This window comes from Electrophorus electricus, chromosome 14 (assembly GCF_041902795.1).
Source record: "Electrophorus electricus isolate QZ-2024a chromosome 14, ASM4190279v1, whole genome shotgun sequence".
Taxonomy (NCBI): domain Eukaryota; kingdom Metazoa; phylum Chordata; class Actinopteri; order Gymnotiformes; family Gymnotidae; genus Electrophorus; species Electrophorus electricus.
The window spans coordinates 24809584-24822100 of record NC_137510.1 but is presented as its reverse complement, the minus strand read 5'-3'; the positions used below and the strand labels follow the sequence as shown (position 1 = coordinate 24822100).

The 12517-nt window shown below is 36.0% G+C and overlaps 1 protein-coding gene across 6 annotated transcripts in view; it reads left to right on the top strand.

The window, feature by feature from the left end:
• The window catches only part of dnah5l (dynein, axonemal, heavy chain 5 like), a 69330-nt gene extending 57019 nt beyond the window's left edge, over positions 1–12311 (top strand). For 4 of the 6 annotated variants that reach the window (XM_081695794.1, XM_081695795.1, XM_081695796.1 and 1 more), the window contains 13 exons: positions 256–426; positions 1271–1649; positions 3750–4021; positions 5481–5645; positions 6322–6589; positions 8027–8148; positions 8253–8408; positions 8658–8849; positions 9128–9316; positions 9773–9905; positions 9990–10198; positions 10531–10752; positions 11405–12311. In XM_081695794.1, the coding sequence (XP_081551920.1) occupies positions 256–426; positions 1271–1649; positions 3750–4021; positions 5481–5645; positions 6322–6589; positions 8027–8148; positions 8253–8408; positions 8658–8849; positions 9128–9316; positions 9773–9905; positions 9990–10198; positions 10531–10752; positions 11405–11626 (2700 nt within the window). In that variant the 3' untranslated portion in view covers positions 11627–12311. Of the gene's footprint in view, positions 1–255; positions 427–1270; positions 1650–3749; positions 4022–5480; positions 5646–6321; positions 6590–8026; positions 8149–8252; positions 8409–8657; positions 8850–9127; positions 9317–9772; positions 9906–9989; positions 10199–10530; positions 10753–11404 lie in introns of those variants that run through there. The other 2 variants (XM_081695797.1, XM_081695798.1) reach the window with 2 other exon arrangements.
• Positions 12312–12517: the final 206 nt, after the last annotated feature.

Below are 12517 nucleotides of genomic sequence, written 5' to 3'. Positions count from 1 at the left end.
TTCTCCATTTTATAAGTAGTGCCTGTATTTGTGTGTCTGAAGGTAAAAATGCACATGCACACAGGCATACACACAGTTAGGTGAACATGCTTCTTCTCACACACCATGGTCTCATCATCTGTACCCTTTATCAGAATGTAATTTTTGGCTACTTTTTTGTTGTTTGCACAAACTGCAACTGATATATATGCAAACACTAACAACCAACCATGAAGGGCCAAATAAAAAATTCTGATAATTTTCTCTCCTCCTAAGGAAATGGAATCAGAGCGAGTAAAAATGTTGTCAGAGGTCACATCCAACAAGCGGAAGATGCAGGAGCTGGAGGACAATCTGTTATACAGACTCACTAGCGCACAGGGCTCACTAGTGGAGGATGAGTCCCTGATAGAGGTGCTCAGAATTACCAAAGACACTGCAGAGGAGGTACGTGGGTGTTCATGCATCCTGTTTTAAGAGGTATTCACTTTATTGTACATGACAACCATGAGCCAGTGCTATTTATATTAATTTTACAGAACAAAATGTCTACAATAAATGTCATATTAGAGGCACTTTCTCATGAATGTCATATTAGGCCTCACTCATACAATAACACATTAATGCAAATAAACAATAATTATAAAGTAAATGAAAAAACAGCATTAATAAATTTAAGCAGAAAATGGGGGGGGGGGGGGCACTAGTAGGAGGGCACTAGGATTTTTGCATAACACTGTATAATTAAACAAAAGGTTATGCCAAAGGTAACCAAAAGAAATTGATGCCAAAATCAAATTTTGAATAATAACAAAAATCTGTTTAGCCCAGGCTAATTGAGAATGCTGCATTTTCACATGCTTGATTACTTTGAGGATATTTTTTTGTATACTTTTATAGCATACTATATTTTGAGGATGAAAATGTGTAAATAAATAAATGTTAAAAATGTGTGTATGTGTGTGTGTGTGTGTGTGTGTGTGTGTGTGTGTGTATATATATATATATATATATATATATATATATATATATATATATATATATATATGCGCGCAAGGTGCAGGTATGATTAATAATTGGATTAGCTAGAGCAAATAAGTGCTAAGGGGTGTGTCTGGACATGGGATTCTGGCAAATAGAGTTTGTGATATATGTCAGTGGTAGGCATGACAATTACCCTGGATAAAAGTCTAACAAAAGTGAATTTCACCTGAAAATATATATTCACCTAATTTCACCTTGATATAAATATTTCTTTGGTTTGTGTAAACTATTTCCTATCCATTAAAAGGTTAGGGAGAAGTTATCAGTAGCAGCGGAGACTGAAATAAAGATTAATCATGCCCGTGAGGAGTATCGACCAATCGCCACAAGGGGGAGCATCCTCTACTTCCTCATTGTAGAAATGAGTCTGATCAATGTCATGTACCAGACTTCACTTCGCCAGTTTCTTGGCATTTTTGACAGTTCTCTGGAGAAGTCACCAAAATCTCAGATTACCTCAAAAAGACTGGATTATATCATGGATTATCTTACCTATGAGGCGTTTTGCTACACAGTACGAGGCCTCTATGAAGACCATAAATTCCTCTTCACCCTTCTCTTGACCCTAAAGATAGACCTTCAAGCGAGAAACATTTCTCACAATGAGTTCCAGGCTTTCATCAAAGGTATAATGATGTGTTATGCTTCATGTGACAAACTTTGTATAACTAATCATACCCCTATACATTATGTGCACAATAATAATTATGGTTTATGCAATTCAGAATCATAAGTGAACAATGAAACATAAGGCATAAGGGAGAAGGTATTGTTTCATTTCATTTCATACATTGCTAATTACAGCATCAAGTATATGTTAGGATATCATATTTTAACCACCATATATAACCAAATGTCCTATAAGAAGTTTTTTGGAAAACACTAGCCTTTGTAAGATAAAATTCTTTGTTGAATCATCACTCCTATGATGCTATTTTTCAAAAGATAATGTGATCTGACTATCATCATCAACATTTTCTACAGAATTTGATTATTTAGGCAAACTTTTACTAAAAGATATTTAAATTTTTCTGTATTCACCTTTTCACAAAACACCATACCACATTTGGGGTTTTAGTTATTGCTTATTTTAATTTGTGAAAACTGTAATTACCCACCAGGTCACAGAGTTCAGGCCTAAGCCAAAAGCAACATCTGCATCTATTGGGAATATTTCACGATTGCAGGGCTAAAATCATGTTTTTTGTTTGTTTGTTTTTTTTAAAAATGAATTTTGTCATAAAACAAAACAAATGAAAAGCTTATAGCCATTTAAAATATGTTTGTATATGAAAAGTGGAATGATTTAGTTTATTGGACCATGTATATGTAAACAGAACTGAAGAGCAAAACATTAACATGATGTAAAATGCTCTCATAATTGCACATCTGAAACACATATTTAGGTCATTGAATTATGCTTATGATAATACAATGTTGCAGGATAACACAGCCAGAAAGTACAGTCCCTTCTAGAATTATTAACACACTTTATTATTATTATTATTTATTATTAACACAAATTAAAACTAAAATGTCCTTGCAGTTTATCAGCTTGATTCTACACCAAAATCCTTAGATATTCTTAGGGGTATAATGTAATTGGTAATAATATTTTGCAAAATCACATAACCCAAAAATATAACCCTGTAGTCTTTTACATTAGCAAAGGATTTGGTAGTAGTTTTTATTTTATTACATATCTAAAACTAAGTACATGCACAATCAGAGTAGGATTTATTTGAAAATATGCAAAATCGAACAAGTACTTTTTAAAAGACCATGTTCTGATAATTAGAGTAATTAAGCAGTGATTTGTAAATGTGTTTACTATCCTTGACTGTAACCACAAAGACTCTTGCATAAGCAAAAGTTTACTATGCAGGATTTTATTAAGCAAAAAGCCAAAGAGCTAGAGGCAAAAATTGGTCAGGGGCAAGCAGAGAACAAGAGCCAGGAGGCAGAGTAGCAAAAACAGACAGACAAGGGCTGTATAAATCATAACAGAATACTGGCAAAAAGTAGATATCCACATAGGCAATAATAACAGGTTCAGTATACAGACAGTAGATGCTGGTCATATTTCACAACAACTGAGAGGCATGGAGAGAGTAATATGAGGTGATGAGGTTATATGAGGCGATGAGGGTAATGGGACACATCGGAGAATGATACATCACCATGGAGACCACTGGTACTCAGGGCACGAGGACCTCTGGTGACCAGTTGGGTGCATGACATAGACATTCCTGACTGACAGTTTATTGATTGTATGAACTGAGAAGTAAATGGTATGTTTTGAAACTGGAAACAATTGAAACATTGTTTACATAATAAAAATACACAATGTTCTAAATTAAAAGGAAGTTTAAAAAGTTTTTCATGAATGTATTTTTTCCTGTGATAAGTCAGATGGAAAGCGTATCAACCCTTTAAATCTATAGAACAGTTTTAATATGCCTGTAAACTTTGACAAACTTTGCTGTAGCCCTCACATCTATAAGATCATTGTCTTAAACCCATCAAAACAGTAATGGCTATAAGGCTTCCACAGCTATACTGTCTGGAAATCTTATTACAATGTTTTACCCGTAGATATTATCTTACTTTAATGCACCCAGATTCAATTTGTCATATACATTAGACACAGTACTTATAATGGATAATGTATGTTATTGTTACAGACATCTTATTAAAATGGAGTAAGCTTTATTTTTTCTTGCTAGGTGGGGCGTCTCTTGACCTAAACTCAGTGGAGCCAAAGCCAAGGCGGTGGATTCTGGATATGACTTGGCTAAACCTGGTACACTTATCTAACCTGTATCCCTTCACAAACCTACTGGCTCAAGTGGCACACAACGATCGAGCCTGGAAGTGCTGGTTTGATGAACCAGCTCCAGAAGAAGCCTCATTTCCAGATGGTTACGACAGCCTCCTCAATGCCTTCCACAAACTACTGCTGATCCGAAGCTGGTGTCCTGATCGTACTATTGCACAGGTGCGTTATTTTAATTCCCAGCATCACATAATCCTCTTAAATCTAGGATTATTTTGGTACACACCAGTTTCAGTCTGTAATCTCCATCATAGCAGTTAATTTTCATTGTAAAATTTTACAAAGAAAAAAAAAGACATTTTATTTAATTGCATTTATGTGTAATGAATACATCAATCTAAACAAATAATCATATCTTTCCACAATCTAACAACTAACGAAAGATGTGTGAGTTGATTCAGGCTATTTGGAAACAAAGTTAGAATAAATTGACACTACACACTACGTACACACTGATGGAGTGAAAATCATGTCTCTGATTTGTATATTAATATTAGTCTGTTTTAAGGTTGGTCTGAGATCAGATGCTTCTGAGTGATGTTTTGATTATGCTATCCAAAATGGTTGGCACACAGCAGCTCAGGAATGATTGAGAGATCTCTGAGCAGTTAGCTACTTCTCATTAATGGTTTATTTATATATACTTATATAGGACACACGCATAATTCATAATTTCTGGGCTCATAGGTCAGTCATCATCATGTGACAAGCCAATCTTTTGCCCTTTTGCCCATGCATGAATTTCATTGAAATATCTTAAATTTAATAGAGCACCAATGAATAATATGTAAATGAACATAAATAATCAGTGCCAGGTTAACTCTGATTTGAGTATTTGTTTTCCATCAGGGATGTAGACTACATTGATTGAAAATTGTAGTTTTGATGGTCATTTTATTAATTTGCTACTTGATATACCAGATTAGACACAAATGAAGAAAAATGTTCTTATGCACAGTCAAAAGTGTGTCCAAAGGTATGCACATTTTTATGTCAAGGTTAATTATTTTGAATGCTTATTTTTGTGTGAGAAATGGTGTATAAACCATAAGTCCATTTTAAAATTTATATACAACATTTATATATGAGGCCTCAAGTCTTGGAGAATGTGTTGAACCTGATCGAATACTAGTGATTTATATTTTTACAAAACAGTGTAAAAGCTTCACACTTGGATAGATGTGCTCCAGTCCACTTGGGTAGATTTTATATTTGTTAAATAGTCAGGAACAGGACTCTGGCATTGTTACGAATTCTACTGATGATCTCTAGTTGCCTTTCTGTCCACACTGCCTTGTTAAAAACATTGCATCTTTTAATAACCGGCATTATCACTTCAGACCTTTTCCTCTTTTTGGGTTGGTGATAATGTGTTGGTTCTATGACATTTTTATTGGCTCTCCCAGTCTCTTCTTCAACCCTTCTTGAAGCCATTTACTGTGTGTGTGTGTGTGTGTGTGTGTGTGTGTGTGTGTGTGTGTGTGATTTTTCTTATATAAATTACAGAAGCATGCATCACAATCACCTGAGTGATTTATTTTGTTCCTTGACTTAAATTAAGATTTCAATGTGTGTCCTTAACCAAGCCAAACACATCTTGTATACTGTGATCTTTTGGTAGGCACGGAAGTACATTGCAGAGTCAATAGGACACAGATATGCAGAGGGTGTGATACTGGACATGGATGCTATGTGTAAAGAGAATGATAAGAGGACTCCAATGATCTGTTTTCTTTCTATGGGCTCAGACCCTACTGAAAATATAGAGAGGCTTGCTAAATCAAAGGTATTTCACCACACCATTTAAACTAGTTGATCTTAATAAAATTTTGTTTTGTTACAGTTTTAATTTGTATTTCTGACAATACATTTCCTATTCTAGATTGTATATGTATGTATTTTACATTATCTGTACATTTGAGCATGCAATATGTGTACCTTAAAAATGTGTTCCAGGGATTCACTTAAAGTACATACTGAAGATCTATTGCTATGACAGTGATTGGCTCTCTTTATCATTTTTTCCCTCAAAGAAAAGGCGATTCCATCCTGACATTAGTCACCAGGGCAAGGTTCAATTAATGGCCATTCACTGTGCGCTGGACTAGCTAAACTTGGTTTTTGTAGTGACATATTTTATAGCAAATTGGTTTTTGTAGTGACATATTTTACACTCTTCCACTCATTGAGTTTTTGTCTCTACTTGGCAACATCTGGGGACACTATTAGAATTGGCACATAATGTACTCTGTGTAACATTATATATAAAATCTAATTCTAGGGCAGTGGTATCTCAGTGGTTAAGATACTTGACTTATAATTGGAAGGTTGCTGGTTCAAGTTGCCACTGTTGGGGCCCCTGAGCAAGGCCCTTAACCCTCAATTGCTCACGTTGTATTCAGTCATAATTGTAAGTCGCTTTGGATAAAAGTGTCAGGTAAATGTAATTCTTCTTCTTGCAGAGTGTTTCCTGTAGACCCATATCTATGGGACAAGGACAGGAGGTTCATGCTCGGAGGCTGTTAGCCCAGAGTATGTCAGATGGAGGATGGCTGCTTCTTCAGAACTGCCACCTTGGTCTGGATTTCCTGGATGAACTTCTAGAGGCTGTCAGTACTACAGAGAACATCCATGAGAGCTTTAGGGTTTGGTTGACCACAGAAGTGCACCCTAAATTCCCCATCAACTTTCTCCAGTCATCAGTCAAGTTTACTAATGAGGCTCCACAAGGTGTACACTTTATCCAGTTGTAAAGTACTTTTATATTCATATTTTATAATAGGTAGTTGTGTGATGTGCAGGGTTTTTTTTGTTTGTTTGTTTGTTTGTTTTTAGGAATGACAGCAAATGGCGGCAAAAGACAGCCTTGTTTACTCAGAGATCAATAAATCTAAAACAAGACAGCTATTTTTAAAGCTGTCTTGAGTATTTATAATGAAAAAAAAATCCTTGTGTATCATTGTACTGTGTAGTGCCACAGTGACTTGTCAATATTGTTCCACTATAAACTTTTAATTTTATAATATCAAATAACATATGGTTAATTATCGGAACAAAAGGCTGATGACTAAAGCTTAATAGAGAAAGAAATAATGCATAATTCAAGTTTTTTTCTTTCTAAGAGCCAGATTTTCTCTCACCTAAGCTAAATGTAATATTGTCTCCTCCAAGAAGATGAAATCTGCCATGCTAAATTAGATTGAATGAGGTTGAATACTGAGCTATTGCTATGATAATTATGCCTGATCATTTAGCCTGAGAATACTGCCTTGTGTTTGATGAATCTCTTCCTTCATAATTCATTGACCTAGTGCTGTGACAAATGTTATGATTCAAAATACTAGTGGTGTGGATTCAGGACATGTGCCTTATATTTGAATCAGACTTGTCTTTTGAGGCCTCATGCACCAGCATAATTGTATTTATTTATTGATTGATTTGGATGCTGTCAAAGCAAGCTATTCATAATAGTTGTTGTTAATGCCTTTGGCATTTAGCAGTGGTCTTTAAAATGGCTGAACAGACTGACTGCTCTAAATGTTATCTAAGAGACTACCTATTAAGGCAACACTTTGTTATATATTAAATATATTAAATAAAATAAAGGTAAAACATAAAATCTAAACAAAAAACTATAACCAGGTTACACAAGATTTAAAGACTTCAAAAATAAATAAATAAATAAAAATAAAAAAACTATCATAAAACATTTGTGATTCAAATTTTACACTAGTTACTTTGTCTTAGGCTAGGACTAGGGCCTTATGCCTTCAGAAAGACTCATTGGGAGACATTTTAATGGAGAGCCAACAGGATTCTACATATTCACCATAGTTGATATTCAATTATATGGATTTGTTTGTTGCTGTCTATAGGGTATAGGCTAGTCTATAGGGTACCATGTATAACATGGGTATCTTCATGCTTAAAATGTATTTTATATTAAAAATGTGTCTCTGTTAATTTAATTAATATTAATAAGATCACACATGAATTAATATATTTTTGCTTTTATTTCTATTAATTGGTACAAAACCAGCAGAGTATAACCACCAGTATAGTAAACCAAACACGATTACAGTATTATTTAAAGTTTATGAAAAGAACAATAAATAAAAGGTACTATGTTTCCTTAACTATCTGTGTGGCGTATGTCATGGTATGAAGGTGTGAAAGCGGGGCTGAGGAGGACCTACAGCAGTATCACTCAGGAGCAGTTGGAGATCACCAACATGCCACAGTGGAGACCTCTTCTCTATGCTGTGGCCTTCCTAAACACCACTGTACAGGTTAGCAGCACTGTTCCTCCGTACATGTTGTTTACTGTATATCTAACCTGATTTGCTTTTTTTTAAAAAAAAACTTTTTAAAAAAAATTTTTATCCTAAAAAAGGAAAGGCGCAAGTTTGGCCCACTGGGATGGAACATTCCCTACGAGTTCAATCAGGCAGATTTCACTTCTAGTGTGCAGTTTGTGCAGAACCACCTGGATGAAGTGGATGTAAAGCATGGTGTCAACTGGAGCTGTCTGCGCTACATGCTTGGAGAAGTATAGTCAGAGAGCAAGAACAAAATATTAACTGTTTTTACTGAATATGATCTATTTTAGTCATTTTAGAGGAATGCATTTCTTAGTCTGTTTTAACATGTAGAAAACATACTGTTTATCCCAATTAAGAAGCAGTATCTTTCTGAATATAAATGAAGGTAGCTTATAACAATAACACATGTAAAAACCATTTTTTTTAAATGGCTAAAGAGTAAAGAGAGCTCTTTTGGCTGTATTCATCTCCTTTAGGTGCAGTATGGAGGAAGAGTCACAGATGACATGGACAAACGGCTGCTCAACACCTTCACTCGTATCTGGTTTAGTGAGAGCATGTTTGGGGATAACTTTTGTTTCTACAAAGGTTATAGTATACCAAAGGTTAAGATGTTGCCGGAGTACCATTCCCATATTGACACCCTACCACTGGTTGACACACCTGAGGTAGGAATGCACAAGGAGAGTTATTAAACCGTATTATAGTTTTGTGACTAGACTACATATGGAATTAGGTAAAGTTGGAATTAGGTAAACATTTTCATTAACTAAGATCACTGAATACTGTATAAAGCACAAAATCATTTGAATAATGTTAAGAGATTAGAATATGTTTTTGAACACACATACAGTTATACACATGCCTCCTTTTACATAAAGTATATAGCAATCCAGAGCACATACTATTCAATTAATAAGCAAGAAATATCCATTGAATATAACAGGTATTTGGCCTTCATCCAAATGCTGACATCACCTGCCAGACAAACATGGCCAATGAGATTCTAAGCACGATTATTAGCATCCAGCCCAAGGACAGTAGCAGTGGCGGAGATGAGACTAGGGAGTCTACAGCTCTGCGCCTAGCCAGTGAGATGCTGGAGAAGCTACCAGCAGACTATGTTCCTCATGAGGTAAGACTCCCACTGAGCAAGTAAATGCGTGATGACTAAGCAGAGCAAAAATGGGTATGTTGGGTAAATATTACACATTTACATTTATATTTGCATTTACATTTATGGCATTTGGCAGACCTTCTTATCCAGAGCACCTTTTGTCATTTGCTCATAGAATGTATCCTAGCCGGTATAGTTCAAGATACGGTTGGACTAGTATACTATTGAAATACAGGGATCAATTCTGATGCCTAGAAGTGCAAAACACCTAAGCTCTATAACAGACAACAACAAGTGCGATAACAACATACTAATATTGCTTATAATAGTAATTGTATAACAGTATAGTTGTATAATAGTCATAATAGTAACTGTATCAGTAGAAAATAACAAGACCATTTTTAATTGAGATAAACAGATGCAAATATGAATTCAATCTAAAGGTTTGATGTGGTTTTGTATGCTGACATGTAGGTGAGGAGTCATTTGAAAAAAATGGGGCTCTTCCAGCCAATGACCATATTTCTGCGCCAGGAAATTGACAGAATGCAACGCATAATAAGCTGTGTACGCAACACTCTTTCTGACCTTAAACTAGCAATTGAAGGTAAAATTCAGCTTCCCAATGACATTCAAATGAACTTATGGCTTAAAACCTTCTTTTGGTTGTTTACACTGAGTTTGTCTATAGGGACTATAATCATGTCAGAGGATCTTCGAGATGCTCTGGACAGCACATATGATGCTCGTGTTCCTAAGATGTGGCAGAGAATTTCGTGGGAATCAGCCACTCTTGGTTTTTGGTTTACGGAGCTTATTGAAAGGAACCAGCAATTCCACACCTGGACTTTTAGCAGCCGTCCCCATCAGTTCTGGTTGACAGGATTTTTTAATCCGCAGGTAAGTACAAAAATAGGTTTGCTCTTAGTCCTCAGTTGGACGATGAGATTTTAATAAAAATATCGCTGATTGTGTTTAGGAAATATTAAGGCACCTTTATGAGGGAAATTGATTCCCACAAACTATTGCCCTTCCACCCCCAAATATCTAACAAAGCGCACTTGTGAACAGTTCATTACAAATCTTTCACATAGTGCTTTGTTGCATTTTTTTTCCTGTTTTGCCAGTTGAACCATTTTGATTACAGTAATCATTTTCCCACAATTTACATTTTTTCCTCTGTAACACTCTGTTGTACCTCAAGTGTAATTCAATTCCTTTTTTAATGTTAGGGTTTCTTAACTGCTATGCGTCAAGAAACAACCCGTATGAACCTGACTAAAGGTTGGGCCCTGGACACTGTTGTGCTGCTTAACAATGTTACAAGAATGATGAGGGAAGATGTGATAGCCCCACCACCAGGAGATGTGGGAGGCGTCTACATTTATGGACTCTTTCTTGATGGTGCCGGTTGGGACAAGCGGAACAGCAAGCTAACAGAATCCCCTCCGAAGGTGGGTCTGAGATGCAAGATTGTCTAAAATTGAGAAGTTTTATATAACAAGGTCCTTGTAAAAGCTGTGGACATTATTTACTTACCCATGTTCTGCCTTTAGCTTGCAACATGGTATATAATGGAGTGTGACTGGCAAGCACAGAGTGAGGCCCGAGTGCAAGCTAGGGGTGTTTTATTAAACTCCATATGAGCAGGCAAAAAGCAAAGCAAAACAGAACAAGGACAACAAACAAGCTGCAGAGATCTCCTGACAAGACTCAGATACCAAACTAGAAAAGAAAAGCGCACAGGGATCTTCTCAAGTTGTACACATGCAGGCAGGAGTAGACAATGTGTGGTACTGAAGGAGCGTTTCTGTGGGCTTAAATAGAGATGTGAACAAAGGATTGGTTAAAAATAATCAATATCTGGGTGACTGGGAGTGGGGAAGGGACTGTGTATGTGTATGGGTGTGGCAGTGGGTGTGGTCCTCCAACTGGGTGCCTGGTGAACCATGACTTGGATATTGTGAGTGACCACCTTAATTGGACTTAGCTGTCAATTTGTAATAAATTTGATTCATCTAGTGTCAGGAATCTTTTTAAAAATATTTTTAGGGATTTTTCTGTTACATTATATAAATATTTTTCATATCCTGTTTGCGTTGCCAGGTCCTTTTTACTGCACTACCAGTGGTGCATGTGTATGCTGTGAACAGTGCCAGTACAGCAGATATCAAGCGACCCCAGGGCATCAGCCTCTACCCCTGTCCTGTATACAAGAAGCCCAAACGAACTGATCTCAACTTCATCTTCACACTCTTTCTCCGAACCACACAGAACCCAGATCAATGGACACTGAGGGGTGTGGCCTTACTCTGTGACTGTAAATAACAGAGTTGTATTACTTAAGTCCAGTCTGGGGACCACATGTTAATTGTTAATTATTTAATTGGTTTTATTTGTTTGGCACCACAAGCAATCTACCAACTATCCCCCCAACCCTCCCCCCAAAAAGCTGAATTTGAATTATTTAAATTCATGGTCTTGAATATATATTTTACAGGTCTCTTTCTTGACTAACCCCTGTTATGGTCTTGGTGCCATCTAACCACTGTTATGGTCTTGCTGTTGACTCAGACTTGCCCTCCTGTAGGTCTTGTTCTTCACTCAGACTCAAGTTATTAGGCTTTGGTCCTGACTTGGTCTCAAACACTTGCAAGTAATTCATGTTAGGAGTAAATGTTGATTGAAAAAAAAAGGTTTTTTTTGCCATCATTAGTTTAGTTTATTAGTTTGAATGTTTATCATTAGCTTTCTGCCTATTTCTGATTACTTTTCTGCTTCTGAATTATACTGATGTTGTTATAGCAGATACATATACACAATTCAGGATAAATTCACCCACCAGTCAAAAACTCTTGTGTTTTGTGTGAATTTGTTTGGGATGTTTTATGAATTTATTTGATGTTAAGCTTCTGGGAAAGACTTGTTTATGAAAAAGTAAATTCCAGCACTATTTTATTATTTTGTGGTTTTCCAACAATGAAAATGCTCAGGTTATATATAATCACTTATTTGTAAAACTAATACTATTCTTCCTGCATTATGCAATTCATACACTTTGCAGCAAGTAGTGTTTTTTTTTATCCCATGTTTAGTCATTAAACCAATTCTCAACCTCACCTGTCATACAACAACTTCCAACCATGGAGGTTGCAGCATGCACATGCTTGCTCTGAGACACATGTAGCCACATCCTTTCAAGCTGTTGCCCATGCTGCA